The sequence below is a fragment of the Dromaius novaehollandiae genome, chromosome 24 (assembly GCF_036370855.1).
Source record: "Dromaius novaehollandiae isolate bDroNov1 chromosome 24, bDroNov1.hap1, whole genome shotgun sequence".
Lineage (NCBI taxonomy): Eukaryota > Metazoa > Chordata > Aves > Casuariiformes > Dromaiidae > Dromaius > Dromaius novaehollandiae.
The window spans coordinates 3,802,033-3,826,324 of NC_088121.1; the positions used below are offsets into that span (position 1 = coordinate 3,802,033).

Below are 24,292 nucleotides of genomic sequence, written 5' to 3' on the forward strand. Positions count from 1 at the left end.
GGGCTCTATTGGCCACAGCGCGAGTGGTGTTGCGTCCCGTTCCTGCGTCAGTCTGGTTCCGGGCAGGGCGGGCTGCCGCGCATGCGCGGAGGCGTCGCGAAGCGCGGGTGGCGGGGCGGTGAGAGACGTTGGAACGGTGTGGGGCCGCGGTGCGAGGAAGGGGAAGGGGGGGGGGAGGGGAGGGGAGGGGTGGGGGGGGGGGGTGTGAGGGGTGAGTGTGCGCTCTGGGGTGCCCGGTGAGTGGGGCGGCCTGAGGACTCTTGGGGGTGCTGGGGCCGGCCCTGTTCGGGTCGCCGGGCAGCTGCTGACAGCAGGTGTTGGCCTGATGAGAGCGGTGTCACCGCTGGTCGCTGTTGGGGAGCAGGATGCAGGCTAGCAGGCTCACCGAAGTTGTTTCTAGAGGGCATTGGACGGCACGAGGGAGTAATGCCAGCCTGAAGGCTGGCCGCTCCTCAGGTAGGGAGCAGGAGCCCTTTCCTCACAGCAGCCTTCCGATGGGCATCGAGCCTATGAAAGCCCTTAGCGTTTGCTGTCTCCAGGGCATAAGTGGTGCCTGGCTTCTGACACTGAGATGGTCTGAAGATTAAAGGTGATCTCAACACAAAGGAATTGATACGTGCTTTCAAGGAGCGTAAAAAAACGTGACTATTATTACTGAAGCCAAACAGACATGAATTTCTAGGAGAAGCTAGTAATGCGTGCATTTATCTCATGTGTGTTGTCTGTCTGTCTTTCCTCTAGGAAGAAATGAGGCCTCAGCTGAAGTTTTCTATCTGATACTGAAAAAGAAATGTAGTGGTGGCTGTGAATAAAGGCTAAATCTTCTCTTGACTTTATGGCCCTCATGAAACTATCTCTGAAAGAATTTATCGTATTGCTTGAAATCTAGAGTTTGTTAAAATGCCTGAAATAAAAGTCACTCCCTTGGGTAAGTCCAAACCTAAAATGGTCTTAAAATAGAAATGCTGAAAAGCTTTGTATGCTGTGATTTCCTTGAAAAGAAACAAGTTAGAATTGAAATTTAGAGCTAGAAATAACATATTTTAGTCTGCTGGGGATATATGTGCCTTTCCCTGCCACAAAAACTAGTCATAGTGGTATACTTAAGTATGTTATGTTTGGGCAGCCTAGAGGTGTCATTGTCCTCGTTTTGCTGTTCAAACAAGTATGACTCAAATAGAGTCTGCAAACCCTATCTTTAAATGAAAAGATTCATTAATAGATATTGGTGGTAAAGGGCTTGTAGAGCATATATAGTACTATGGAGGTCTTTTGTTATTTATTGTAGTATTGTACAGGATGGATAGAGCGTTAGTAAACTTAATGGAGCTAGAGTTCCGTGGAAAGCAAATTTTTCATTATTTTGTGAGTTGCACAGAAGCTGTTGACATGCATTTAAGTGCTGAGAGGGCAGCGGATGTTCCAAGCAGAACTGCTCTATCCTAGTCAGTAGTTTTCTGGCTTAGAACAGACTTCCTGATGCCTTATGGAAATCTGTGCTTTCACTGAGAGGCAGAGTATTTGGGGTGGGCCACAACCCTGGGAACTTTGCATTCCATGTGATTAACTCTTTGCCATTGGGCTAGCCATTTCCTGTAGCTCAGAACAAATAGGTCTATTTGGGTATTTTCAGGCAGTTAAGAGATTATTTTGCTCTTACTTAAAACTGCTTTGAAACTATGTAGCTGCTATTGCACAGTACTGGGTAGAAAACAAATGTACCCTGCATCTGAACTTCTTATGGGCTTGGACTCAGTGCTGTACTAAGCGCAGTTGTGTAACTGGAGCTGGGAGGCACTCTCATAAGCTTAGGGAATGGGGTAAGTGAGCTTACATCTGCTTCCCTCTAGCAGATCCACTTGCTTGAAAGAAAGGATGTGGTCTTCTCCTGCACTGGAAGGGAGTTAGGGCTATAGAACGGAGTTTGTAGAGACCTTTCAATGCTTCTTGTTTGAAGTGACTGCAAGTATTGCTAGAGATGCCTTGCTTGTCTTCTTTCCTTTGGGTCCAGGGGCTGGCCAGGATGTGGGGCGCAGCTGCATCCTTGTGTCCATCGCAGGGAAAAATGTTATGCTTGACTGTGGGATGCACATGGGCTACAATGATGATGTGAGTATGGTATGGAAGCCTGGATGTTGAATGGAGATGTTTTTAAGGCATATCTGCCTGGCCTTTCCCAGCAGAGCTCCTGGTTCATTGTCCTGGCCTATTCACCTTCACCTTTGAATGTTGCCTGACCCATCTTGTATGGCAGATAGGTGCTATTAGCTGGGTGTTCGTTATTGGGCATCTCTATCAGCCACTTCTGGAGAAGGATTGCTGCAGAGAATGAACTAGTATTGCCCTTCCAAAATCTTGACTTCCTGTGCAAGAGCTATGTCCCCTCAGGTATTCCTGATGTATGAAGTTCCACCATCCAGCCATCCTTCTTTCACTCTCCCTGGGTTGTAGACTCTGAAAAAAATATTAGGAGAGCTGTGAATGCCCCATTCCCATTTGTTTTTGGTGTTGTGGCACCTCATATGGGCAGGCATCTTCTATAAAGCATTAATCCCATCGTTAATTAGATAGCTCCTGTGAGGAGGCTTGTTCTTGGGCAATTAATTACTTGTGGGATCCACACCAAGACATGCTGTATAGAAGCTTTGCTTATGCTTTAGAGGTAGAGCCAGATAATACTCCTCATATTTGATTACCTGATACAGATAGGAAAGGCATAAATGCAAAAATATTCTGTACAAATAGAAAGAGTCAAAGCATCACACAGAGCAAACATGCCTTTACAGAAAAGGTTTTGATGCTTTTGCCTTAATGCTTGTGGGTGAGCTCAAACGCATTGGCCACCTATTTTGCTTTGAAGATAAACTTGGCTGTAATTTACTTGTTTGCAAGGTCAGGTCTCTGACAGTCCTCTCGCCCTTTTTCTCTTTAACTCTTTCTGCGCATAAATCTTGACAATGTCATGTACAGCTCTTACCATATTGCTGACACCAGGGCAGTCTGCTGACCTACTACAGTTTTGCCTTGAGATGGATTACTGCATGTTCCCAGTGTTGTGGATGGTTCATGCCATTATTCTGCTGGATTAATAATGTAGCATTAACTGGCTTTGTTTAGTAATGGATAACCTACTTTATAAATGTTTTTGCAGAGGCGCTTTCCTGACTTTTCTTACATCACTCAGAATGGAAGGCTGACTGATTTCCTAGATTGTGTGATCATCAGGTGAGAAAACTGCTTTCTTGTCACAACTCAAAGGGAAAACAGGAAACTTTCTACGCTGTGATTTCCCTGTGATTTGTTAAAACTAGTATCTCAAACAAGTTTCAGGTCCATCATTCATATTTTGGTTAGTTCTTAGTTCCTCTGTGTTGTGCACTGCTTTTAAAAACCTGAAACAAGATTTGAGAACCAGGCAAGCACTGAAGACCTGCAACTAAATTCCTGTGCAATATCTCCTTCATGTTTTCTGTCTTTTTGTAGCCACTTTCACTTGGATCATTGTGGAGCTTTACCGTACTTCAGTGAAATGGTTGGCTACGATGGGCCTATTTACATGACGCATCCTACCAAGGCCATCTGTCCCATCCTCCTGGAGGACTACAGGAAAATCACTGTAGATAAGAAAGGGGAAACTAACTTCTTCACATCCCAAATGATTAAAGACTGTATGAAAAAAGTTGTTGCTGTTCATCTTCACCAGACAGTTCAGGTAAATGACCATTGCTGCGTACTCTTTGGTCAAACCAACTGGATTGTTGTAGAAGGCAGAGCAATTTTAACTTTTTAAAATGTTTACACTACTGCAGTATTTGCCTGTTCATGCAGGTGGATGAGGAGCTGGAGATCAAGGCTTACTATGCTGGCCATGTGCTAGGAGCAGCCATGTTCCAGATTAAGGTTGGATGCGAGTCTGTTGTTTACACTGTAAGTACGCACAACAACATGTATAGAAACCTACATCTCCTTATAATAGCATGTGTCCCAGTACCTTGAGAAAATAAATGGATTTCTCTCCTTCCATTAGGGTGATTATAATATGACTCCAGACAGACATTTAGGGTAAGTAGGAAGCTGAGTTTCTATGAATTGTATGCATTTCAAACAGAAGGATTTTAGTAGCAGCTTCTATTATTCCATAGGGGCTTATCAGCATTGTTTCTTTGTTCTTGTAAAGGAGACTGGAACATTTAATGATGCCTTTGCTAGAAAGATGAATGCAGTTTTTAATTATGAGAATGAACAGATTTACATTGGTTCCTCAAGACAGACCTTATTTCAATCTTCTTCTTCTGTATAGTTTATATTATTCCTTTTTAAGACTGTGCAATAATTGGATTTAAATATTTGAAATGCTTTGTTGCCATGATATCTTCTAAACCAAGAGAACTTTGATCACAAGCTTTAAAATTAGGATTGATTTCATTTTTACAGGTAAATATGAGAGATTTATAATATTGGTGATATCTAGAATAATATTTTAATGCATTAAAAACAAATAGCAGACTGGAGAAGAACTGCTTTTCAAAATATGTGGAGTTTAGTCTCTATTCTGCGCTGAATTCAGGTAAAGAAAGCATGGCCTGTAGAGACAGGAGACTTGATGCTGCCGTGAAAGTCCTAGGTGACTTAGGGCAAGCCAGTGCACATCTCTGCATTCCTGCTTTCCTATCTGCCAGAAGAGATAGTGACATTCTTCACCCATCTTTGAGACTAGCAGATCATAAATGCCAAATACCATCTCTTAATTTGATAAACTTAAAATTTTATTTTGTTTTAGTGCTGCCTGGATTGATAAGTGTCGTCCAGATTTATTAATAAGTGAATCCACTTATGCCACAACTATCAGAGACTCCAAACGTTGCAGAGAAAGGGATTTCTTGAAGAAAGTTCATGAGACTGTAGAAAGAGGAGGGAAGGTATGGCTTGTGGAATAATGTAAGTAATGTCTTTTCCAGTCTGTGAAGCTCTTCTTGGTTCCATAGTGCTGTGTGTTACTGCTAATTAACTCAGGCATCCATGCACAACCACTATATGAAACTGACGGAGTTCTTGTATTGCTGCATCTGTACTTTAAAAGGCAAAGTATTAAACAGTTACAGTTTTTCTTCATATAGTTTAAATGAACAAGGCAGTAAGGGAAATACTATGCTTACAGTCTACAAACTATGGAGGATAAAGACAAAATTAACTTTACTTGCATTGTGTGTACTGAAACATCCTCTTAGTCGTGTAAATTAAGAAATTGAGACTGTCTGTCCAAATTACTGCTTCTTAATCAGAAATGATTTCCAGTGTAGCCAGGTCTGTCTGCTCAGCATCCTACTTTCTGCTGTTCAACACTTTGCTGGCTGTTACTGTAAAAGTACAAAGCTTACAATGCAATAAATGATTCTTAAGTGCCTTGCATGTGGCTTTCACTTGCCTTGCTGTTCTGTTTGGGTGAGCCTTTTCCAGTACGCGATTTGATGTGAACAACTGATGTTGAAGTCAGCTACTCACAAAGCACATGGAACATATGAAAGCATCGTAACATGGCTTTTAGTTGCATCAGTCCATTATTGTTTCAGAATTTCAGTTGGCCTTTTCTTTTTCTCAGAAATTTGGTCCCTGCCACTAATGTAAGGGAAATCTTTGAGATTCTCTTTTTCATTAACACCTGATTTAGAGCATGCCTAGTAAAAGACATTAAAAAACCCCCTCAGAAACTGGAGCTAGAAATGGAAATCCTGAATACAGAGGAGCTTTGCTGATTTGACTGAAGCTGAGGATCTGATGCTATGTTCCTAGGATTTAGTTGATTTAAATCCTGATTAAATGGAAAGTTCAGTCTGGCTGATAATTGTACATGTAGAATTTGAACTGCACTTTGGTTAAAAGCTATAGCAGTTTGTCATCTGTCACTTTAAAACCTGAATTTATTTACTGTTCTTGTCCTAGTAGGGGCAAAATATAGGCTTGCTTGTAGAATAAAAGGGTGAGTCCCTTGCTAATGGGTGTGGTTTGCTTAGCAGCTCTGTTAAGAAATAGATGGTGCTTTTTCATTGCTAGTCAATGAATCTCGAAAACAAATTAATAGTGTTAAACTCTTTGCTGCCACATGACAGCACATAACTAAAGAAAACACTTGAAATATGAAAAAGTGTGCAAAACTTGTCTGTGGAGCTCAGTTTTATGTATGTCTTGTTTTCTACTTCAGTGCTCTTTATCCCTTAAGTTGGGAAGGGAGGAATTCATAATTACCCCAGCCTAGACTAAGCAATCAAGAACAATAATGCTCACATTAGCGTCCGTTTCTGTAAGTAATGCCAGAAATATGGTTTTATTTTCATTTGAGGTATTTCGTTAGAAATTTCCCACTAGTACTGTTCAGAGTATGTAGAGACTTAAGAAATGATAGTGAATTCCCATTGTATTGACAATGTGCGTCTGATGCTTTCAGTAACTGCTGCAGTATCCCCTCTCCATCCTGCTGCTGTGATGAACAGGGAACTAAAAAGCAGCTTGCAAGAAAACTGCCTTGTCTTGAAGGGATCCAGCTAGAAAGAAAGAGTTGGTGAACAGGGTGTGAAATCGCACCCAGTCTGAGAATTAGCCTGATCTCACTTTGGGAAATGAGATCCCTCACAGCGACTTGCTTTCATATGATCCAGGAGCAAAAAAGCAGAACTGAATATATTCACAGGCTCCATGCCCTGCCAGAGATGTCCTTCAGTATGTACAAACTGAGGTCTTAGGCAAATGGATAGGTGTTTGTGTGCCTGTCAAATATCAGTGCCTTTCATTCCAAAACTGCTGAGGAACAGATCCCTGTGGGAAGGAAAAGGGCTATCAGAAGGAATTGAGGGACTTGTTCAGGAATGGTAATGCTCCAGGGCCATTTACATGCCGTCTCAGTTTAGCAGACTCTAAATCACTATCTCATTTGCAGGTTCTTATCCCAGTTTTTGCCCTCGGACGTGCCCAGGAACTTTGCATTTTACTGGAAACCTTCTGGTAAGTGCAGCTTCTTCCGTGCATGTTCCTCCTTTTCTTCCTCCTCACATTGTGGTACTGATAGGTTTCTATGATTCTTTTATGTCTCTTCAGTACAAGTATTCTCAGTTGGTATTCCCCTGCATGTCGACCCATGCTGGCCATTTCAGAATTATTTCTTTCTGCATATTTTGTAGTGCTTCTGCCTCTAAGCAGTAAACTAAAAATTTTCAGGGTCATTCTCCACTCTTCACCCAAAGACTTAGGATCAATTGTCATTTAAAAAAAATTTACTGCATCTTTGCAGCATTGTAAAATTGTTTTCATGGGAGGGGGGAGGAGGGATGAAGTAGTAAAGTATTAAATTTACCCATAAGCATTGTGAGATTGAGTGTGAAAATAGTCAGGTGTGGAAATGGTTCTGATAGTATCAAATGATACTGCTTTTCATTATTTCCCATAGCAGAATGATTGGCATCTATAATGGATGGATAATGTCTGTAGCAGATTAGGAAGAGAGCTGAACTAAAGCTGAATTCTTAATAAATAAATGCATAGTGATACAGCATTGTCATACTGCTGCCTTATGGCTGCTTGAGAGTGGGGTGTGCACAGAAATCCTTGGAGACTACATGGGTTCATGGACATTCAGCATGGAGAGCCAAGATCCCAGTCTGACAGTCCCATCTACCTGGATCACTTCTTTCTACAGGGAAAGAATGAACTTGAAGGCTCCAATTTATTTTTCCACGGGACTGACAGAAAAGGCAAATCATTATTACAAACTCTTCATCACATGGACAAATCAAAAAATTCGGAAAACCTTTGTGCAGAGGAACATGTTTGAATTCAAACACATCAAAGCATTTGACCGGGCCTTTGCAGATAATCCAGGACCTATGGTAGGTGGGCATTAAAAAGATAATAGAGCACGTGTAGTGGCAGGGAGCCATTTTTGTACCACTGTTCCTGGTTTAGGCAAACAAGCATCCTGCAAAAGCTAAGCAACATTTACCCCATTAATACCAGCATCCTGCCCCAAGACCTTTTTGGCACCAGGTCATCTGAATGCCTCTAGCTCTATAACTCTATTAAAGATCTTGCTGACTTTATTCCAGTAAAGCTAAAATGCCAGAGGAAAATAAACCAAAAATTGTGTTGTCATATAATCTATACCTTTTTTGCTGATTTGCACTATAATTTTGCAGCATGTTGCTTTTTAATAAAGTCAGGAGAGGGATCCTTTACAACACAATCTTTTATTGCTGATTTTGTTTTTTGATTGGTATTGGGAGGTATTTGAAAGAAGAATCTTGACACATCTTTGAACTCTAGGTTGTGTTCGCAACCCCTGGAATGCTTCATGCAGGACAATCCCTTCAGATCTTCAGGAAATGGGCAGGGAATGAAAAAAACATGGTAAGCAATTCCATTGCCCTAAGTAATTTTTTTTTATTTTTGTTAATGTGATAGTGTTACTGATGCAGCTGTAAGAACAGTGTTTTCAGGAAAGCTTTTCCTGAGTGTCTGGGGTTAAGTGACAGGGATCCTCCCATGGAACAACCCAGCCTAGAGCTCTTTCAAGCTCTAAGTTTTGTCTTCTACTGTGTGTGACAGGGTAAGCACTGGAGGTACCTGCATCAGATGAGGCGGTGGGAGATTTTGTTTTAAAAAGTGCTTTCGCTCTTTTGAAGCTGCTTAGAAGCCACTGGTAACTAGCAATAATTCATAGTGAGTGGTGCACAGATTTCAGCAATTCACTTTCTAATTTCATCCTTGCATGTGTTCTGTAGTTGGGTGTTCACTCCACAAGCTGCAGAAGGGGGCAAACAGAATGGACTAAGTAACTTTCCAGCAAAGGATGATAGTATGTGAGAGGGGAAGAACAGAATCTTACATCAGCATTATGCATGTGTGGTATTTTTATGTTAACAGCAACTATCCTACATGTATCTATATGCAGACTTCTCTGGTTTTCTTCTCAGGTCATCATGCCAGGCTACTGCGTGCAAGGAACTGTAGGCCATAAGATTCTGAGTGGACAGCGCAAGCTGGAAATGGAAGGACGACAAATAGTGAGTTTTCTTCTTAGCAAGGAAGATCATTTTGGGGAGGCTCTTTACACCTTTACATGATAGTTAAGACACCATGTACTTGTAATGGGAATATGCAGTGTGTATCATTGAGAATACCCAAGTAACATTTTCATCAGAGTGAGCTGGACTAGTTATTTTTTTCCCTTTGTTTTGGCAATAGCATGTCTCTTCCTGCCATTTCATTGCTTTGTAATTCATTGGACATATGCTACTAGACTTTGTCAGGGGACCATGTATAATGCTGTTTAATAAGTAGATCCCTGTTAGTCAGATAGGTAACAGTGATACAGTTTCATACTGAGGGGGATATTAAAACGGGTAATAAATGTCCTAAGTATTGATTTGTTTTTGCAAATGTGAGACGAGAACTGTGCTCTAAAACTGTGCAGTCTGATCCTGCAGAGTTTGAGTGCTTTTCTATACAGCAACATATTCAGTCTCTGTTGCTAAGCAGCTATCTCACCAACCTCATTTTCTAATTTAGTGTTCTGCTTCCTTCTCTGAAACAAATTTGGAGAGGTCAGGGTCTGGGTTGGTTCCTGTGTGGTTTATAAGCTGCAGGGGGTCTAAGTGTTTCCTGATTCAGGAAGCCTGTGCTTTTTTCCCCCTGCAGCTGGAGGTGAAGATGCAGGTGGAGTACATGTCCTTCAGTGCCCATGCTGATGCCAAGGGAATAATGCAGCTGATTCGCCAGGCTGAGCCACAAAATGTTCTCCTGGTCCATGGTGAAGCAAAGAAAATGGAGTTCCTGAAGCAGAAAATTGAACAGGAATTTCGTATGTACCCTGTTGGTACTGGGGAGAAAATGGCAGTAGAAGGAAGACTTCAAGTTCATGTACTTTATGCCTAACTACACTGCCTAATGGACTAGGGTTACTTACAGTTCCCTCGATCAGCCACCTTCAAGTCAGAAATTAATGCCTGTAACATAAAGAGCAGCCCCTGTTTAAAACCATCTTTTTTTTAGTTTTTAAGAACATTTCAAGTGGTTCTGATATTTACAGTATTTACTGAATTTATATTTCTTTGGACTCCTAAAAGAAGCAGAGGCAGGTAGAATTTTGGATATTTTCCCCCCTAAGTTAACAACTTCAGTTACTGGGAATGAGCTCCAAAAGAGAAAATGAACTCTTAAAAAGCAGCTGACTTAAAAGATGAGTGGAGAAAGCACAGAATTTACATTGGATGTTTACTTACTGGCTGCAGATTTCTCTGCAGTAACTTGTTAGGCACATCAGGTCGCAAACATTTTTGTTGCGAACTGTGATCTTGTTCCCCCCTCACAAGGAGGTTTTCCAGTTAAGCATAGCTGGGTCAGTAGGTACTGCTGCTGTTCTGAGAGTGTCTACATTGCCTTCTGCATGAGAGGTCTAAAAATAGTCATGGCTACAATAGTCATGGCTACTTTTGGTCAGTGCCATCAGGTTTTTGACTGTACTGGTAAGGTTGTCAGTCTTTGGCTCCTGCAGCAACTCTACTCTCCAGCCTCTTTAAAATCCCTGTTTTAAGTTTCAGCAGATTGCTATTATTCACTTCCTGTCCTAAACAGGGCTTCTGCCAAAATCATATCACAGTCCACTTTTGGGCTGCTTACATGCTGCTTGTGGGTGAAACAATGGCCTGGGATGGGAGATGTGCCTTTAAGTCCTTCCAACACTGACTGTTTACACTGCAGATGTGAACTGTTACATGCCTGCAAATGGAGAGACAACAACAATATTCACCAATCCTAGCATTCCAGTGGACATATCCCTGGGACTCTTGAAGAGAGAAACAGCAATAGGTGATGCATTTTCAACAAAGATTTTCATCTTTTGGGCCCTATCGTTGTACTGAAGTTATTTGTATAGTGTTTGCACTACGTAGAGACAGTGTTGCAGGGCCATTTGTAGAAATAGTGACTTATAGCAGTGCTTCCTGTGTAAGAACATGCTTTATCAGTGTTTAGTGGTTGAGAAGGGCTTCCTGTGAAATGAAGTGACTACTGTGCTGTGAATGTATATTCAATAATTAGCATTCATTTGTTTAGTAAAAGTTTAGTTAAAACTTTAGTTAAAACTGCTTTGTTATCTGTCACCCATTCACTATGTAAACAAAGTCCACATATGCTTTTACTAACTAGTTGTGTGAAAACTGGAATTGCTTTTTTAAACCCAAATTTAAGAAAAATCTAGAATTTCTCAAATCAAGAAGTAATATGGGAAAAGAGAGGCAGTTATTCTAGATTACCGAGCATTGTTTCCTGTACTTCTAGAGCATTGATAGTGGTTTAAACACCATGTACTTTGTTTTTAAGTAACAGGAGAATGAAAATGTAAAATCATAGCCTCTGAACCTATCATACCTCAGTGGAAGGATGTACAACCCTTATTTCCCTTGAAAATCTAATCTGTTAAGTCCTAAAGTAATCTTACAGGTGTAAAAAGTATGCACAGTATCATTAACCCTGTTGTCTTTCTGTTCTGCTGGCTTTGGTTTAGGTCTCTTACCAGATGTCAAGAAGCCAAAGCTCATGCATGGCACATTAATTATGAAGGACAATGTAAGTAAAAAAGTTCTTACACATGTTGCCCTCTGTATGAGTATGTTGTCATTCACAAGCAAGGTCTAGGTGAACAAAGAAGCAAACTAAAGGTATGTAGTCCTAGTTTCTTGGAAGGAGCCCCAGCAACAGCTGATCCTGCAGGCCTGTGAGTGGGTTAGTCTGCAAGAAAGACTCTCCAGATTGTCAGCTGCCCGATTGACAATCTTCATCAGTCACACAACTTGAGAATTAGTATCTTGCTATTTATCAGCAGGGTGTTGTGATGATAGACTTTTTACTGGTCAGTCTCATGAATGCTAAGTCAGAGTAAACAACTGATCAGACTGAAGAGCTGCTACTTTTCAAAATCTGTTGTTTTTTTGCCTTGGCCCCCTGCCACCTCCTGGGTACAACTGAGGACACTCTAAGGAAGCTGTGGTTTTCAGCCCATGAATCCAAGGTGTTTATGATTCACCATGCCTGCAAAAAGCAAAAGAATCAAGAAGCAACCTGTTGTTGGTAGACTCATGTTGAGCAAGGACTGAAAGGTGCCAAGGAAGGAGTACTTAACTCTGTAGCCTAATGTTCGTATTTGAGCAAATCATTTGTGTGATAAAAAGAGGTTAAACCAACTTGTATTCAGAAAGCAACTTTGATATATGCAGTTTCGGGAAATAAGGAAACAGTATGACCATTTATCTGGATATTTGCTCCAGCCTTCCCTCCTTTTCTGCTATCCTGCACACACTCACACCTAGCTGCTACTGTTTGCAGTAGTAACTGAATGTGCTGAGACATTTCAAAGATTGAAAAGTGATGATCTTACCTGCAGGAGTTTTGCAGTGATGAACACATAGCTATGTCCAGCTGACCACGGAGGAGGAATAAAACATCAAAAGAATGGGCAAAGAGAAATAGCTTCTAATGGATTTGTACTTTTCCTCTCCAGAGCTTCCGTCTGGTTTCTCCAGAGCAGGCCCTGAAAGAGCTGGGCCTTGCAGAACATCAGTTGCGTTTCACCTGCCGCGTTCACATTCAGGATCCCCGGAAGGAACATGAGACAGTGCTTCGTGTATACAACCATCTGAAAGCGTAAGTCCATTCTTGGCTGTGTTTGGCTTTTCCTACCAGACATGAACTGGAGCATATCATTCTTAACATAGGTAGTACAAGTGCCCCCTCCTTCCTGCCATTCTAGAGCAGCTATATAGAGTTAAGGAAACTTGCCACATTGCAATGGGACAGAGGAGGAAAACTGCAGCCCAGAAAACTCAACTGCTCTAGATTTCAGTCTATTTAGCTAAAATAACCAAGTAGTGATTACACTGCAGTAGCAGAGGTTGGTAATCACCATACATGCCCATGGTCTTTGTCAAGCTTGTGCAAGCCAACTGAAATCTTTCCTGTGGGTTTGCTACTGTCACTGCTGCTTCTAGCTAAAGTTAGTTCAGATGTTAGTTCAGAGTGAGACCATCAGGCATAGGGGTCAAGACACCCCTTAAAACCTATTCAAAAGTTGGTAGCAGTTAAAACTTAAAAATATTTTTTTTTTGTCCTAAAGGCAGCTGGTCTAGTCCAAGAGTAGTGCTTTACTCAGATGAATAGGGTCTCAGACTGGAGCTCTAGCTGTTAGGAAAGCCTGAAATGGAACGCTGTAGGAAATGTCTGGCCCTCTCATGACTAGTATAAACACCAGAATAAGCAAGCTATGAATAAGGTCCATTCTGCTTTTCTTGGACAGTAGGTGCTGGCTCAGAGATGCAGCTAAAAGTAGTAACAACACATGGCTATTGGGGATTCCAAGATTCAGAGAGCCAACCAGCCTTCAGCTTGTGTGTTTATCCCCTCCCAAATAAATCATATACCTTCTCTCTTACCAGGGTCCTGAAGGATTATTCAGTTCAGCATCTCCCTGATGGATCTATAACAGTAGAGTCCATTCTTATCCAAGCTACAGCACATTCAGAGGATCAAGGAACAAAAGTCTTGCTTGTATCCTGGACTTACCAGGTAGGAATACTTAGAAACATGCTTTTCAAGCAACTCCCAACTCGTCTTAACTTCTGACATTCTGAAACTGGCCTGCAGTGTGGATTGTTACTGTAAGGGTGAGTTTTCATCACTCTCTTTGAAGTAGTTTGACTCAAAGAAGATGGTGAGCCCCTGCCCTTTTCTTTATATCACTTTAGCTTTAGTACAAATCATTTTACAGGGTTCAATTGAGTCAGTTTTCTCTGAGACTACTGAACTCAAGGCAACTGGTCTGGAGCAATTACACAGTAGTGTAATATCATCTGTGTTTTGATGACACTATAGTAACAAGCTTCTAAATCTCAGCTGTATCACTGCTGAGTGTAGGGGTATTTTGTAAGGTAGGTGTGAAACTTAAACAACAAGCAGAAAGCTAGCTAAAGCAGAATTGTGGTAAGATCAGATGTAGTAGTTTTATTTTCTTGCTTTCAAGAGTATATATTGTATGTCTGTACTACTTAAATGCTTTCTTTAGAGCAAGGAAATGTCTTCCTGAGGGCAAAGCAAAAAAAAAAAAAAAAAAAAAAAAAATCAATAGTTCTTTATTCTTTGCTTCAAAAGAGACACCTCAGAGAGGTCTAGACACCTTCTTTGACAAAGGGTAGTTTTACACTGATATTTTGAAAGAACACCCAGAACTGGGTTTGTGCTAACTAACCAAATTGATTTCTGTATTTGAACACTGCTGACATTAAATTTTGCTGGGTCCAAGGATTATTTCACTCTGTTTCCAGGTAGCAGAGTCTAATTTCTTGCCCCAAATGCGAAAGAGTCAAATGAAATGTTGCTTTCAGCAACATTCTTGTTTCTCTTTTACCTCTAGGATGAAGAGCTAGGCAGCTATCTCACATCCCTGCTGAAAAAGGGACTGCCACAGAGTACATCTTGAACAACAGAGCAAGAGGCACGGTGGCGCTTCAGAGGGATTTAGATTTTATTTTGTTTACATCGTCATAAATGGAAAACTAAGGCTAGACATAGTACCTACAGGTTGCTGGTTTCCTTTTAATACAGGAATTAAAATGTTTGTCCAATAGCTGCAGTGAGAGTGTATATGGGACTACTGTTCAGCAATGCTGTAGTCGTCTTCCAGAGAAATCTGCCCAGGAGTCACTGCAGCCTGTTTTTAAAAGAGCCCTGAGGAACAAGCTTTGAGATGCTTACACAGTAAGATAAGAGATATTCAGCATTCTTCTACTTGCACAGCTCATTTTCTTTAAAACCTTAGCAGTGCCATTCTATACTAACAGGTCTTTTCTGTGCAACCTCTAGGCTTTCAGTTTGTTCATAAAAATGAGTAGTATCAGCAGCCATGCACCAACTACAGTCCTGCCCTGAACTTGTTCCTGGGACTCTGTGCTGGGACAAAACAGCTCACTTGGAGTCTTTCAGATTTGTGAGCAGGGGTATTCAGCTGACTTCTTATGAAAAGTTAGTATCAGTGATAACCCTACAGAGAATATAAGTCAGAACTAGGAGTAGGCCTGAGGGGTCAAAACAAGAAGCTTTGAAAGCTACTATAACCCTTTCAGAATTAAAATGCAAAGTACAAGTTCAATGTAGGCAGCAGGACATGCTATTTACCCTGCAGCTTAGCTTTTATTACCCATTATACTATATGCATACATCCTTCAACAACAGCTCACAGACCTGAAGAAAAGCCACACTCCCAGATGGGGTGTCTAAGGGAAATATTTCCTCCTCTGTCCATAGCATTAACATTGTGCTCAGTTGCAGAGAAAACAGTCCCTTCAGGGCTGAGCAGCTCTTCCATAGCCTATGAATGGGGCAAAAAATAACAGTCTCTTTTGAAAGGTAAATGATTAGTTTGTCATAATACTACCTCAGAGGCTGTCATCAGCTCCATTTTACAAATTCTCAAAGTACAAAGACTGTCTAAGGTCTTACCAAGCCCAGTCAAGCAGAGGAACACAAGAATCATCATTAACAATATTTTAAGAGGCTGAGCAGCTTTTCTCACAGACATTTAAAAAACACCTGCAAGCTAAGAGCAAGATACAGAGACAGAGAGGACTCACTCCAGTTCTGTTGTTGCATATGGAATAGGCCAGTCAATGGCTGTACCATCATGAGTAATAGAAGTCCATTTAATACATGATTCAAATTGCACATGGCAATAACTCATGCAAGTCAGGCTTATCCTAAGAAATTTAATACTGCACACAAAAGCCATTAGTACAAAGCTCTAGCTGTATTATAGTCATTTCAGACCTACTCTTGCTTCGCTTGCTGCATGTATAACTCAGGTTGCTAGGATGAGTTATTGAAGGCTTTAACTGATCAATATAGCCTCCCAAATTCAAGCCCCTTGCTTCCCATCTTGCTTTCCATCCTACTGCATGTTTCTTTTCCCCTAACCAAGACCACAACATACCGCTATTACCACACTCATTTTCCAAACCTCTTATCTCCTGTCATTAACCAGTAAGTAGACTCTGGCATCAGCTGCTGCCAAACCGTTAGCTGAATAGGGGCAGAAGCTGCAATGTCCATCTTTGAGCAAAAAAAGCTACCACATCCTGCAGAGACCTATTATCACTTAGGTCCCCACACCTTCCTGCCACAGTAATCCCACTCCTACCTCCTTACGATCCATGTCATTTCTTGTTCCAAGTCCAATAGCACAGCATAAAATGGGCACCCTGGTGACATGCTGCAGAGCGCCAGATGAAAGTGTGGCTTCTAGTCTGTTTTGCACATTGAACTGAAATACTGATTTAGCACTGCCACCGTTAGACACATCTTGTTCCCCTTTACACAAGCCCCTGTCTTGTATGCCAGGAGGCCAATCATACATGTGCATTTTATATGTTTGTAGGTGGCACAGGGTAGAGGAAAGTAGTGAATCTATGTCTCTGTTACCAAAATAGTGTCCTCTAAGTAAACCATTGGCTTTTAAGCAGGTTCTTCAGCTAGGTCAGTGGCTTTCTGGTAGCTCTGATAACCCACAAATGATAAATTCGCTCCAACGTCATGATGGAATAGTCTTATGTTCATAGGGTGGAAGCCTGAACCAGTCTCAGAAGTTGGGTGTTCTGTTAATACAAGAGGAGGGATGAAGTTGGTTTAGGTATTTTTAGTGATATAACACAATCACTGTAAAAAGGGCTTTGACACATGAACCAGACTGCACCGTGTAAGGAGTTCAGCCAGCTCCCACCAAAACGTGCCTCAATGAGAGAGCAGCCAATACTTGTTTACACAGGTCCTGCAGGAACTCAGGTTGAAGGGGAGTGGCTTTTGTATGAACATGGTGTTAACTGAGAAATACTTGGATCTATTCATTATCTTTTGAAACTAAGTTATTAACTGCTGAGCCTGAATCCATAGGCATAAGATGCTAGAAAGCCTGTACTCAAATACTCCTCAGGAAGTCAATCAATTGATTCACAAGAAGGGATGAGAAGCCCTTATTTGGTTGTGGAATGTAGTCAGAAAGCAGTATGAGAATGCAGCCGACTAGAGCTTGCGCCCAGGGAAAAAACACAGGATCTCTCCAAAAAAGGGAAAAGCCAGGCAGGAGTGCCATGAGTGACTCAGCTTCCAGTGTTGTAGTCAATTAGGAGGCTAGTTTCTTTCAAGTAAACCTTTCCTGGTTTCCAGAAGGGAACCCTGGGTTCACCTACCAACCCCAAAAGTAAACAAAAGGAGGCCAAAACACAACTGTACATACACACAACATGTTTTCACCACATGCTATCTATCTAGGACTACAGGAAAGTGCAGCTCCCCCAAGTACAGTCCTAGCTGGCTAATAACAGTAATACATAGCTGCTAGACATTTCCTTAGAGCATGCCCTTAATGTTATCACTGTATCAAAGAGGGATAGGTTTCAAAGGTTTGATTTCAGAGCAACAGTTGAAAAGATGAATGTCGTACTTACTTTAAGTAGATGAGTAGATTCCATCTCCGTGGTTGTTATTTCCATGTCTCTGTTCTAGCTTATAAATATAAGAGTAGTCCCCGAATTTCTGGTCACAGATTGTGTACACTATTTTAGACCTGAATCTGAGCTTGAAGTTGAAGTGCCATTGTTTATTGGAAGAGGTGAAGTAGTACAAGAGTGGGTTGAAGCAACAGTTGAAACTGACCAGAGTTAAGGTGACCCTTTCCATTTTGTAGATCAGGTTGGTAAATGGCTCATTCTGGATGACCTGGATTCTCATTAAAAAGTGGAGCAAGTGAGTGAGATGATATGGGAGAAAGCAGAAGGTGCAAATCAACAAGATGATGTAGATAGTGCGCAGAGCTTTCTTCTTGTGAATGTTGTGTTTGATCTGGGAGATCCTCTTGGCAATGAGAGGGTAGCTGATCATAATGATGGAAAATGGAATCACAAAACCAAAAACTAAGGCCAGGATGTTGTACGATGCCATGTGATAAGTCCAGCTACTGGTAGTGAAGTTCTCAAAACATGCTGTTTTGTTCCCTACACCATTGTTGTGAAGGGGACCTCCAAGGATGAGTGGAACTGTGACACTTACAGCTACCATCCAAAGGATTGTGACTACCATCACATAATGAGTGACTTTGATCTGGATGTATGTAAAGGGGTGCAACACTGCAATGTAGCGATCGACACAAATGCAGGTGAAAAAGGCAATGCTCATATAGATGTTGATATAGTACAAAGTCCCAGTTATCCTACAAGCCATGTCACCAAAGATCCAATTGTTCTGATTCAGGTGGTAATGAATTTTAAAAGGCAACACACAAACAAACGAGGTGTCTGCTATGGCCAGGTTAATCATGTATACATAGGAATGAGAAATGTGCTTTACTTTGCAGGACAAGAGGTACAGAGCTAAGACATTTTCTATTAGTCCCAGCACGAAGACAACGCTGTAGATGACAAGGGGATACTGGAAGTCTGCTTCCAAGCTGAATTCTGAACTGGCATTGGCAACTGTCTCATTGGAGATTCCTTCAGTCCAGAAAATATCTGCCATGATTTCTGTTGCAGGAGGACTGTAGGGATAACTAACATGGGATAGAAGTCTTAAGACACCCCTTACCTCATAAGGTCCTTGAGTTTGGGGATTTACTTCATCTCTTAAGTGGTTAACAGCTAAAGCCATACAAATCTCCGACGTCAAGTCTGATGAAGTCTGTGGTTCAGATATCTGTGCTTGGTAAAGGTAGATGGAGAGCAGGGTGGCTTAAAGAATGAATCATTTAAAACATATGAGCATTTGAAGCTTACACAGCAGCAGCCAGATTATTTACCAGCATTTAACAACCAGCACAAGATGACAATATTAAATTAACAAAAGTAGCAAAAGTAAAGGTCAAAGAAACATTTGCCTTTTGCCGAAAATATACGTAGAATGTTACAGCTGTGGCTAAGGACAGGCCAGCAACTGAAGTAGCACCGGACAGCTCCAGCAGTGATAAAGAACACGACCTCTGCAGGTTCTTCATTCATTTCTCTCCTTCCTAGGCACTACCAGTGCTCCTGTGTCATTTCTGAGAAATACTTGTTGTTAACCTTTCCTTAAAAGCCAGTGATAGATTTTGCAGTCTTCCCAAGAAAAAGGAAATCAGTAGTGGCATGAAAGCAGGACTGCTTTTTCTGTTTCTCGAGTATGACAGTTAACCCAGTACTCTGTATGACTGAACTGCTATAACCTTACTGCTGCAGTTTTATAAGTCACATGTGGGAAATCATTCTGTTACAATTAAGAAATGGTATTTAAAGCACAAAACTGAAACAGGTAGTTGGCATCAAGACCAAGCTGTTAACCAGGTCAAAAAGAAGCAGCACAACCCCTACTCCCATTTAGGAGGAGTCTAGGCTCAATTGTCAGTATTGTAGACATCAACAGCTGTAACAACAGTAACGGAAAGGATCTGGCACTTTGGACAAGATGTGCCAGACTTCTTACAACAAACATTCATTTGCAGGGGAGTATGTGATATAGGGGTACAGTCTTGGGTCATCATAAGACCTGATAACAAGCACGCAAAGAATGCGAGAGAGTAAGATTTCCCATCCTTCCCACATACCCTTTTAAACCTCACTCGAAGTTCATATACACTGGCATTTTGGGGTAAGCTGTTGTGTGAATTTACAGCACCCTAAAACCACTCTGCACCAACCCCAGGGACAAGTGCTTTGCAGAGGTAAAAATCACCCATTTCACTCAATTACAAAGGGAGCCTAAAGGACTAGTTTATGAGAGAAAGAGGCAGTACACAAGCAGGACACCTCTTTCTTAGGTCACCCACATCACATAAGCAATAAACTGCACTCCAGCACTCTGTGTTTCCCTTCATCAACTACAAAAGAAATCTAAAGAACTAATCTAAACATAGACACCTAAACAGAAGCCCTACATAGAGTGGAAAAATTAATCCCAGCTGCAGTATGTACAAAGCTCCTGAAGTTGAGCTCAACTGAGCTGTTGAAAACAGAAAAAATAAAAGTTGTCTATAGGTACTTTCCAAAGAAAACTCTGAAATCACACTTCCTCCTCCTCCTCCTCGTAGTTGTTTATCTAACTGTAGTTAAAAGGACCCAATTACACGTGCTAAGCCACAACTTCAAGAAGCACAGAACTTGAAACAACCTTTATCTCAGAATTTTGCTAGAGCAAGAGCCACCAAACGTATCTTTTTTAGGTTCAAAGAATAGTGTTACAACTACAGCAGAGGCTTGTAAAATCATCAGTAGGGCAGGACAGACAAAGGGGACTGATTAGCCAGTGTTTCCCACAAGGCAAACACATTAAGGACATCCATAGACATTATCAGGTAGCAACTCCACAACAAGCAAAAGGACTTTTTCCAAATAGCACAGTTATGTTGTGGAGGTATCCATCCCAAGATTTTGCAGAAGCTAGAGACAACAAGAGTTTCTGGATGCTTACACTGACTGACTTCTGTGGGATGGCACAGTCAGTCTGCTAAAGGACAGCCTAAAGCTAATTCCACTTCCATCCCATGTGGTATGGTTGCAAGGCTTTTGCAGAGCAAGGCACAGGAACGCCTTGCATTGCACTACTATACTAATATTATTACTTACAGCATCTATAGTCTGACAGAGCTGCCCAGTACCCTCTGCCTCTGAAGGAGGATCCCAAATTAGGTCTTGCATGCTTAGAATGAGCAGTGGGCCCCTCTGATATCTCAGTTACAGGAAAGTAATGGTTGAAGCTTGTCACAGAGATGCTTGTACCCACCAGCAGTAATTGTACTAGATATACCCCATCAAGTAACTCGAAAACATTTAAGCTCAACTACAGCATAAGTCAATAGTAAAAGGGGAAGGGGGGAAAAAAAATCATTGACGTGGAGTATTTCAGAAGTAGGTCTCCTGCCAATTTCCAAATATTTTAATTAGCACTGCAGGACCCCAGCATGTGCATTGATCCATTTTAAAATATTTTCATTCTCCATGAGAGAGGTAATAAAAGTGACACAATTTAGGACTAAACATGATTTTTCCAAGTATATAGTCCATTTCATCTCTGTAATAACATACCATTCAATTATCTACCACTTTAAAAACGAGGATGCCTACCAGATTCCAAATCCAGAATTGCATCCCCAGGGTTGATTTTTTATGTTTTATTTCCTGCCTGTTTTACTTCTTGTATTTCTCGCTGATAACCAAAAAGCACCACCAAACCTCTGCTCCTGTATGAAGTTATTTCATTTACAAAAATACAGAAAGGAACACATCTTTTATTTTAAAGTTTCCACTGGACTTTGTGTTCATTGAATTAGTAAAAACGTTTTTATATAAAACCAGCTTTTTGTCTTTGAATTCTAGGTCAAGCATGAGGTTTTTCTGGTTTTGGTTTTAAAGCATCACTGTCAGTCAAACAATCAGAAAGACAGAACTCCTCATGTATCGGAAGTCCAAACTGCATCAACTGAAAAGGATTAGTAATGCAACAATGTAAAAGAAAAAAAAAATGTTAGGTACCCCTTGATGATAGAGATAACATTCAAGCATTAACTACAGCCACTGAAAAACTAATGCAGACTAGGAGTTTGTACAGAAGTTCTCCACTGACAGTACGTTTAAGTAAGGAGTGTGTTATCTTAATATCATAATGTGTCCGCTGGATTATTTTTAACTGTTCTGGGATTTAAAATGAGCAAACCAACCAACACTACTTAGTGCTAATTGCAAACTTTGCCAGTGACCACCATTTCTAGACTACTGTCTGGATAGCTGTATCTGGGTTGTTCATTTACTGGATTTGAGAATAAGCCCATAAGCCTGATAGGTTTCGGGTGGAAGTCAGGAAACACAGCAAATATTTCTGTACTGCATCTATGGAAAAAAAAAAAAAAAAAAAAAAGCTCCACTATCTAGGCCTGCACTAGGAGATGGCTTGATCAACATCTGAACACCTTTGATCACTATTTGGTTCAGCTTTTTGCACTGTAAAGGCTCTTAATAAATGTAGTTAGACAGAAAGTTAACTTACCGCATCTCAGGTCATCATCTCTCATGTGAAAGCTGCAAATGAGTACACTAGTCTCGCCAAAGACTTCACAAACAGAATGTTATGCTGAGTAGAAACTGTCTTGCAAGACACGCTGCCACATTGCTTTACAGAGAGAAACCACAGGAAGTGAATATGAAAAGCCAGTACTTGGATCCAAGACAGAGCAGTTGCCCCTACTAGTGAAGTGTTCCTCTTGTGGAACTGGGGTGACAGTACAGCATGCAGCTAGCCCTGATGCACGCTTTAGTTCTCCCAGTGCTTCCACCCAAAGGCACCCTTGATTACCTTCAGCCTCCCTGCTCTCCTGCCCCAGTAGTCTGCAGAGCAAGCCTTGCCCCTCCTGAACCAGGTACTAGCACTTCAATCTGACTGACAGACTTTGAAATGGGCACTCAAACTTCCCCTCAAAGGGAGGAAGAGCCAGAGTTAGCAAACTGCCATTCCCTTTCAGACAAACCACTGTCTGAAAAAGTTTTGGGCACGTTAGGTTTGGAATCCGGATGGAGAAGCCCTGTTGCTTGTGCTGTACAGCTCTGTGGCATGCAACTATTCTGAAACATCCCTACCTCTGGGTACTTATCTAGTAAGGCCTTACTGGAAAAACACTATCAGGTTCCACCTAAGCAACACAGCAGCTTCAGCTCTCCTTTTCTGTGGTAGAGACTTGGGACTCCTCCAAAGTTCTGTCATCATCTTTGGGAATTTGGCCCTGAAGAAACAAAGCAGGTAGGAGTCAGCCTGCTCTATAGGAAGAGAGTAAGCAGAAGTGTCTTACCTTTTCTTCACAGGCTGTCAAAAAGCAAACTTTTGGCAAACCTACCTGTAACGGAGCGGGGAGGAGATGTATCACTTCTCACCAGAGGATACCTAGAAATGGACTGTCCTGTTCTGTATCGGGAAGAATCACTAATTTGGTCGCCACAGCCAAAGGCAAGGGTGCCTTAACAGAGGTCAGAAAGAGCTGCTGCCTCTCACCCCAACCTTGCCTTGTGCTCTCCACCATGCAAGCAGAGTGTGGACACTACACAATCTTTCAGCAGGCTATTAATATTCTTCCATTGTTTATCCGAATGGGATAGTCTGTATCCAAATTGCCATAGAACAAAGAATGTCCTCTTACCAGCTCAAGGAGGCTGTCTGCTCTGACAAACTGTTTGGCTTTCTTCTGTAATTCTGCTCCTCCTCTCACAAAGAGGAAATTAATAATGGTGGTACCAGGCATCTCAGCTGCACATTGCTTCTGCTATGGTAGAGCTGGACAATCAATAGTGTTTCAAGCAAGCATTGTTTCTTCTGGGAAAGGCAGAAGTCAAAATTTGCAACCTCCTTCCTGTAACCTGGCATCCTCAGAATAATTTTACAGCCAAAACAGCCAAAACAAACAGAGATTCTGGTGTCATAAGAAAAAAACCACAAAGTACCCAATGCTTATTTTGTCACTTGGGCAAACAGGCAAAACTTGAGATCAAAGAGTAGTTTAAAGAAAAGTTCTCTCTGATCCTTGCTATGCACTAAGATTCACAGTCCCTTGGACTCTACCTGGACTCCATCATCTGTCTGAGGACGATGCTCTGCAGTACTACCACCAACAACTACAGAAGAGCAAAATGAGGCAACAAGCAAATCAGAGGCCAGCAACAGCCTGGCAGCCGCCTTCTGGCTCCACTGCTGAGAGTGCTTCATTTCATCACTAGGCTGACTCATTCATATAGCTGTTCCTGTGTTTTTAGCCCAGGCTGGGATTATTAACCTTGGGGAGAGAGCGCTGTTCCTGCAAAATATGAAATAGAGTTTGTGTGAAATCAAAGGAACTTTACTATGCAACATGCCGCATCCTAAGAGCAACAGAATACTTTTTATCCAGGGACAGGATAACGTATCAGCTGCTACAGTTTGGAAAGAGAGCGACTGTTGATGAGGAGAGGAAATGGCAAGTACTTTTAAGGCTGTTTCTGTAAGTCATCGCATTAAATAGCAACAGTTGTCCCTTCTGCTGTGCTTCACAAAGGCAGGTTTACAGAGGAAAGATGCAGAAAGGAAATGCTACATTTTCTCTCATTCTAAGTCTGTATCTACCCACTCAGCTCTGCAAATGAAACAAAAAAACCCCCTAAACTCGACTCCTTTCTCTTCCTGTTTGAGAGTGATGGTCCTGCCCCAGAATATATATAGGAAAAAAAAA

At 41.5% G+C, this 24,292-nt stretch overlaps 3 protein-coding genes across 10 annotated transcripts in view; 1 reads left to right on the forward strand and 2 right to left on the reverse strand.

Moving 5' to 3' along the window:
* The first annotated feature begins 18 nt into the window (after window positions 1–18).
* On the forward strand, window positions 19–14,662 carry INTS11 (integrator complex subunit 11). 4 transcript variants are annotated; one of them, XM_026100639.2, is made up of 18 exons: window positions 19–118; window positions 742–928; window positions 2,012–2,109; window positions 3,152–3,225; window positions 3,484–3,712; window positions 3,829–3,927; window positions 4,028–4,062; window positions 4,781–4,919; window positions 6,932–6,996; window positions 7,688–7,877; window positions 8,311–8,394; window positions 8,961–9,050; window positions 9,685–9,847; window positions 10,747–10,854; window positions 11,552–11,613; window positions 12,545–12,687; window positions 13,476–13,605; window positions 14,450–14,662. In XM_026100639.2, exons 2-18 carry the CDS (start codon window positions 901–903, stop codon window positions 14,513–14,515), a joined length of 1,803 nt encoding a protein of 600 aa, XP_025956424.1. In that variant the 5' UTR covers window positions 19–118; window positions 742–900; the 3' UTR covers window positions 14,516–14,662. The 4 variants fall into 4 exon arrangements, with proteins under 4 accessions (XP_025956424.1, XP_025956422.1, XP_064381560.1 ...); XM_026100637.2 differs by having other exon boundaries at window positions 37–136; XM_064525489.1 differs by having other exon boundaries at window positions 41–149.
* Window positions 8,216–22,210, reverse strand: LOC112983488 (lysophosphatidic acid receptor 6-like). Of its 5 annotated transcripts, none has more exons than XR_010392831.1 (4): window positions 22,090–22,210; window positions 17,532–18,806; window positions 12,422–16,682; window positions 8,216–9,992 (listed from the first exon to the last, which is right to left on the reverse strand). XR_010392831.1 is itself a non-coding variant. In XM_026100640.2 (3 exons), exons 1-2 carry the CDS (start codon window positions 22,112–22,114, stop codon window positions 17,533–17,535), a joined length of 1,299 nt encoding a protein of 432 aa, XP_025956425.1. In that variant the 5' UTR covers window positions 22,115–22,210; the 3' UTR covers window positions 8,216–16,682; window position 17,532. The 5 variants fall into 5 exon arrangements, 2 of the variants coding, with proteins under 2 accessions (XP_025956425.1, XP_025956426.1); XR_010392830.1 differs by having other exon boundaries at window positions 10,666–16,682; XR_010392829.1 differs by having other exon boundaries at window positions 8,216–8,788; window positions 8,873–16,682.
* Window positions 21,315–24,292, reverse strand: part of PUSL1 (pseudouridine synthase like 1) — a 41,138-nt gene continuing 38,160 nt past the window's right edge. The window contains exon 8 of the mRNA XM_026100644.2: window positions 21,315–23,881. Within this exon, the coding sequence (XP_025956429.1) occupies window positions 23,856–23,881 (26 nt within the window). The 3' untranslated portion in view covers window positions 21,315–23,855. The remainder of the gene's footprint in view (window positions 23,882–24,292) is intronic.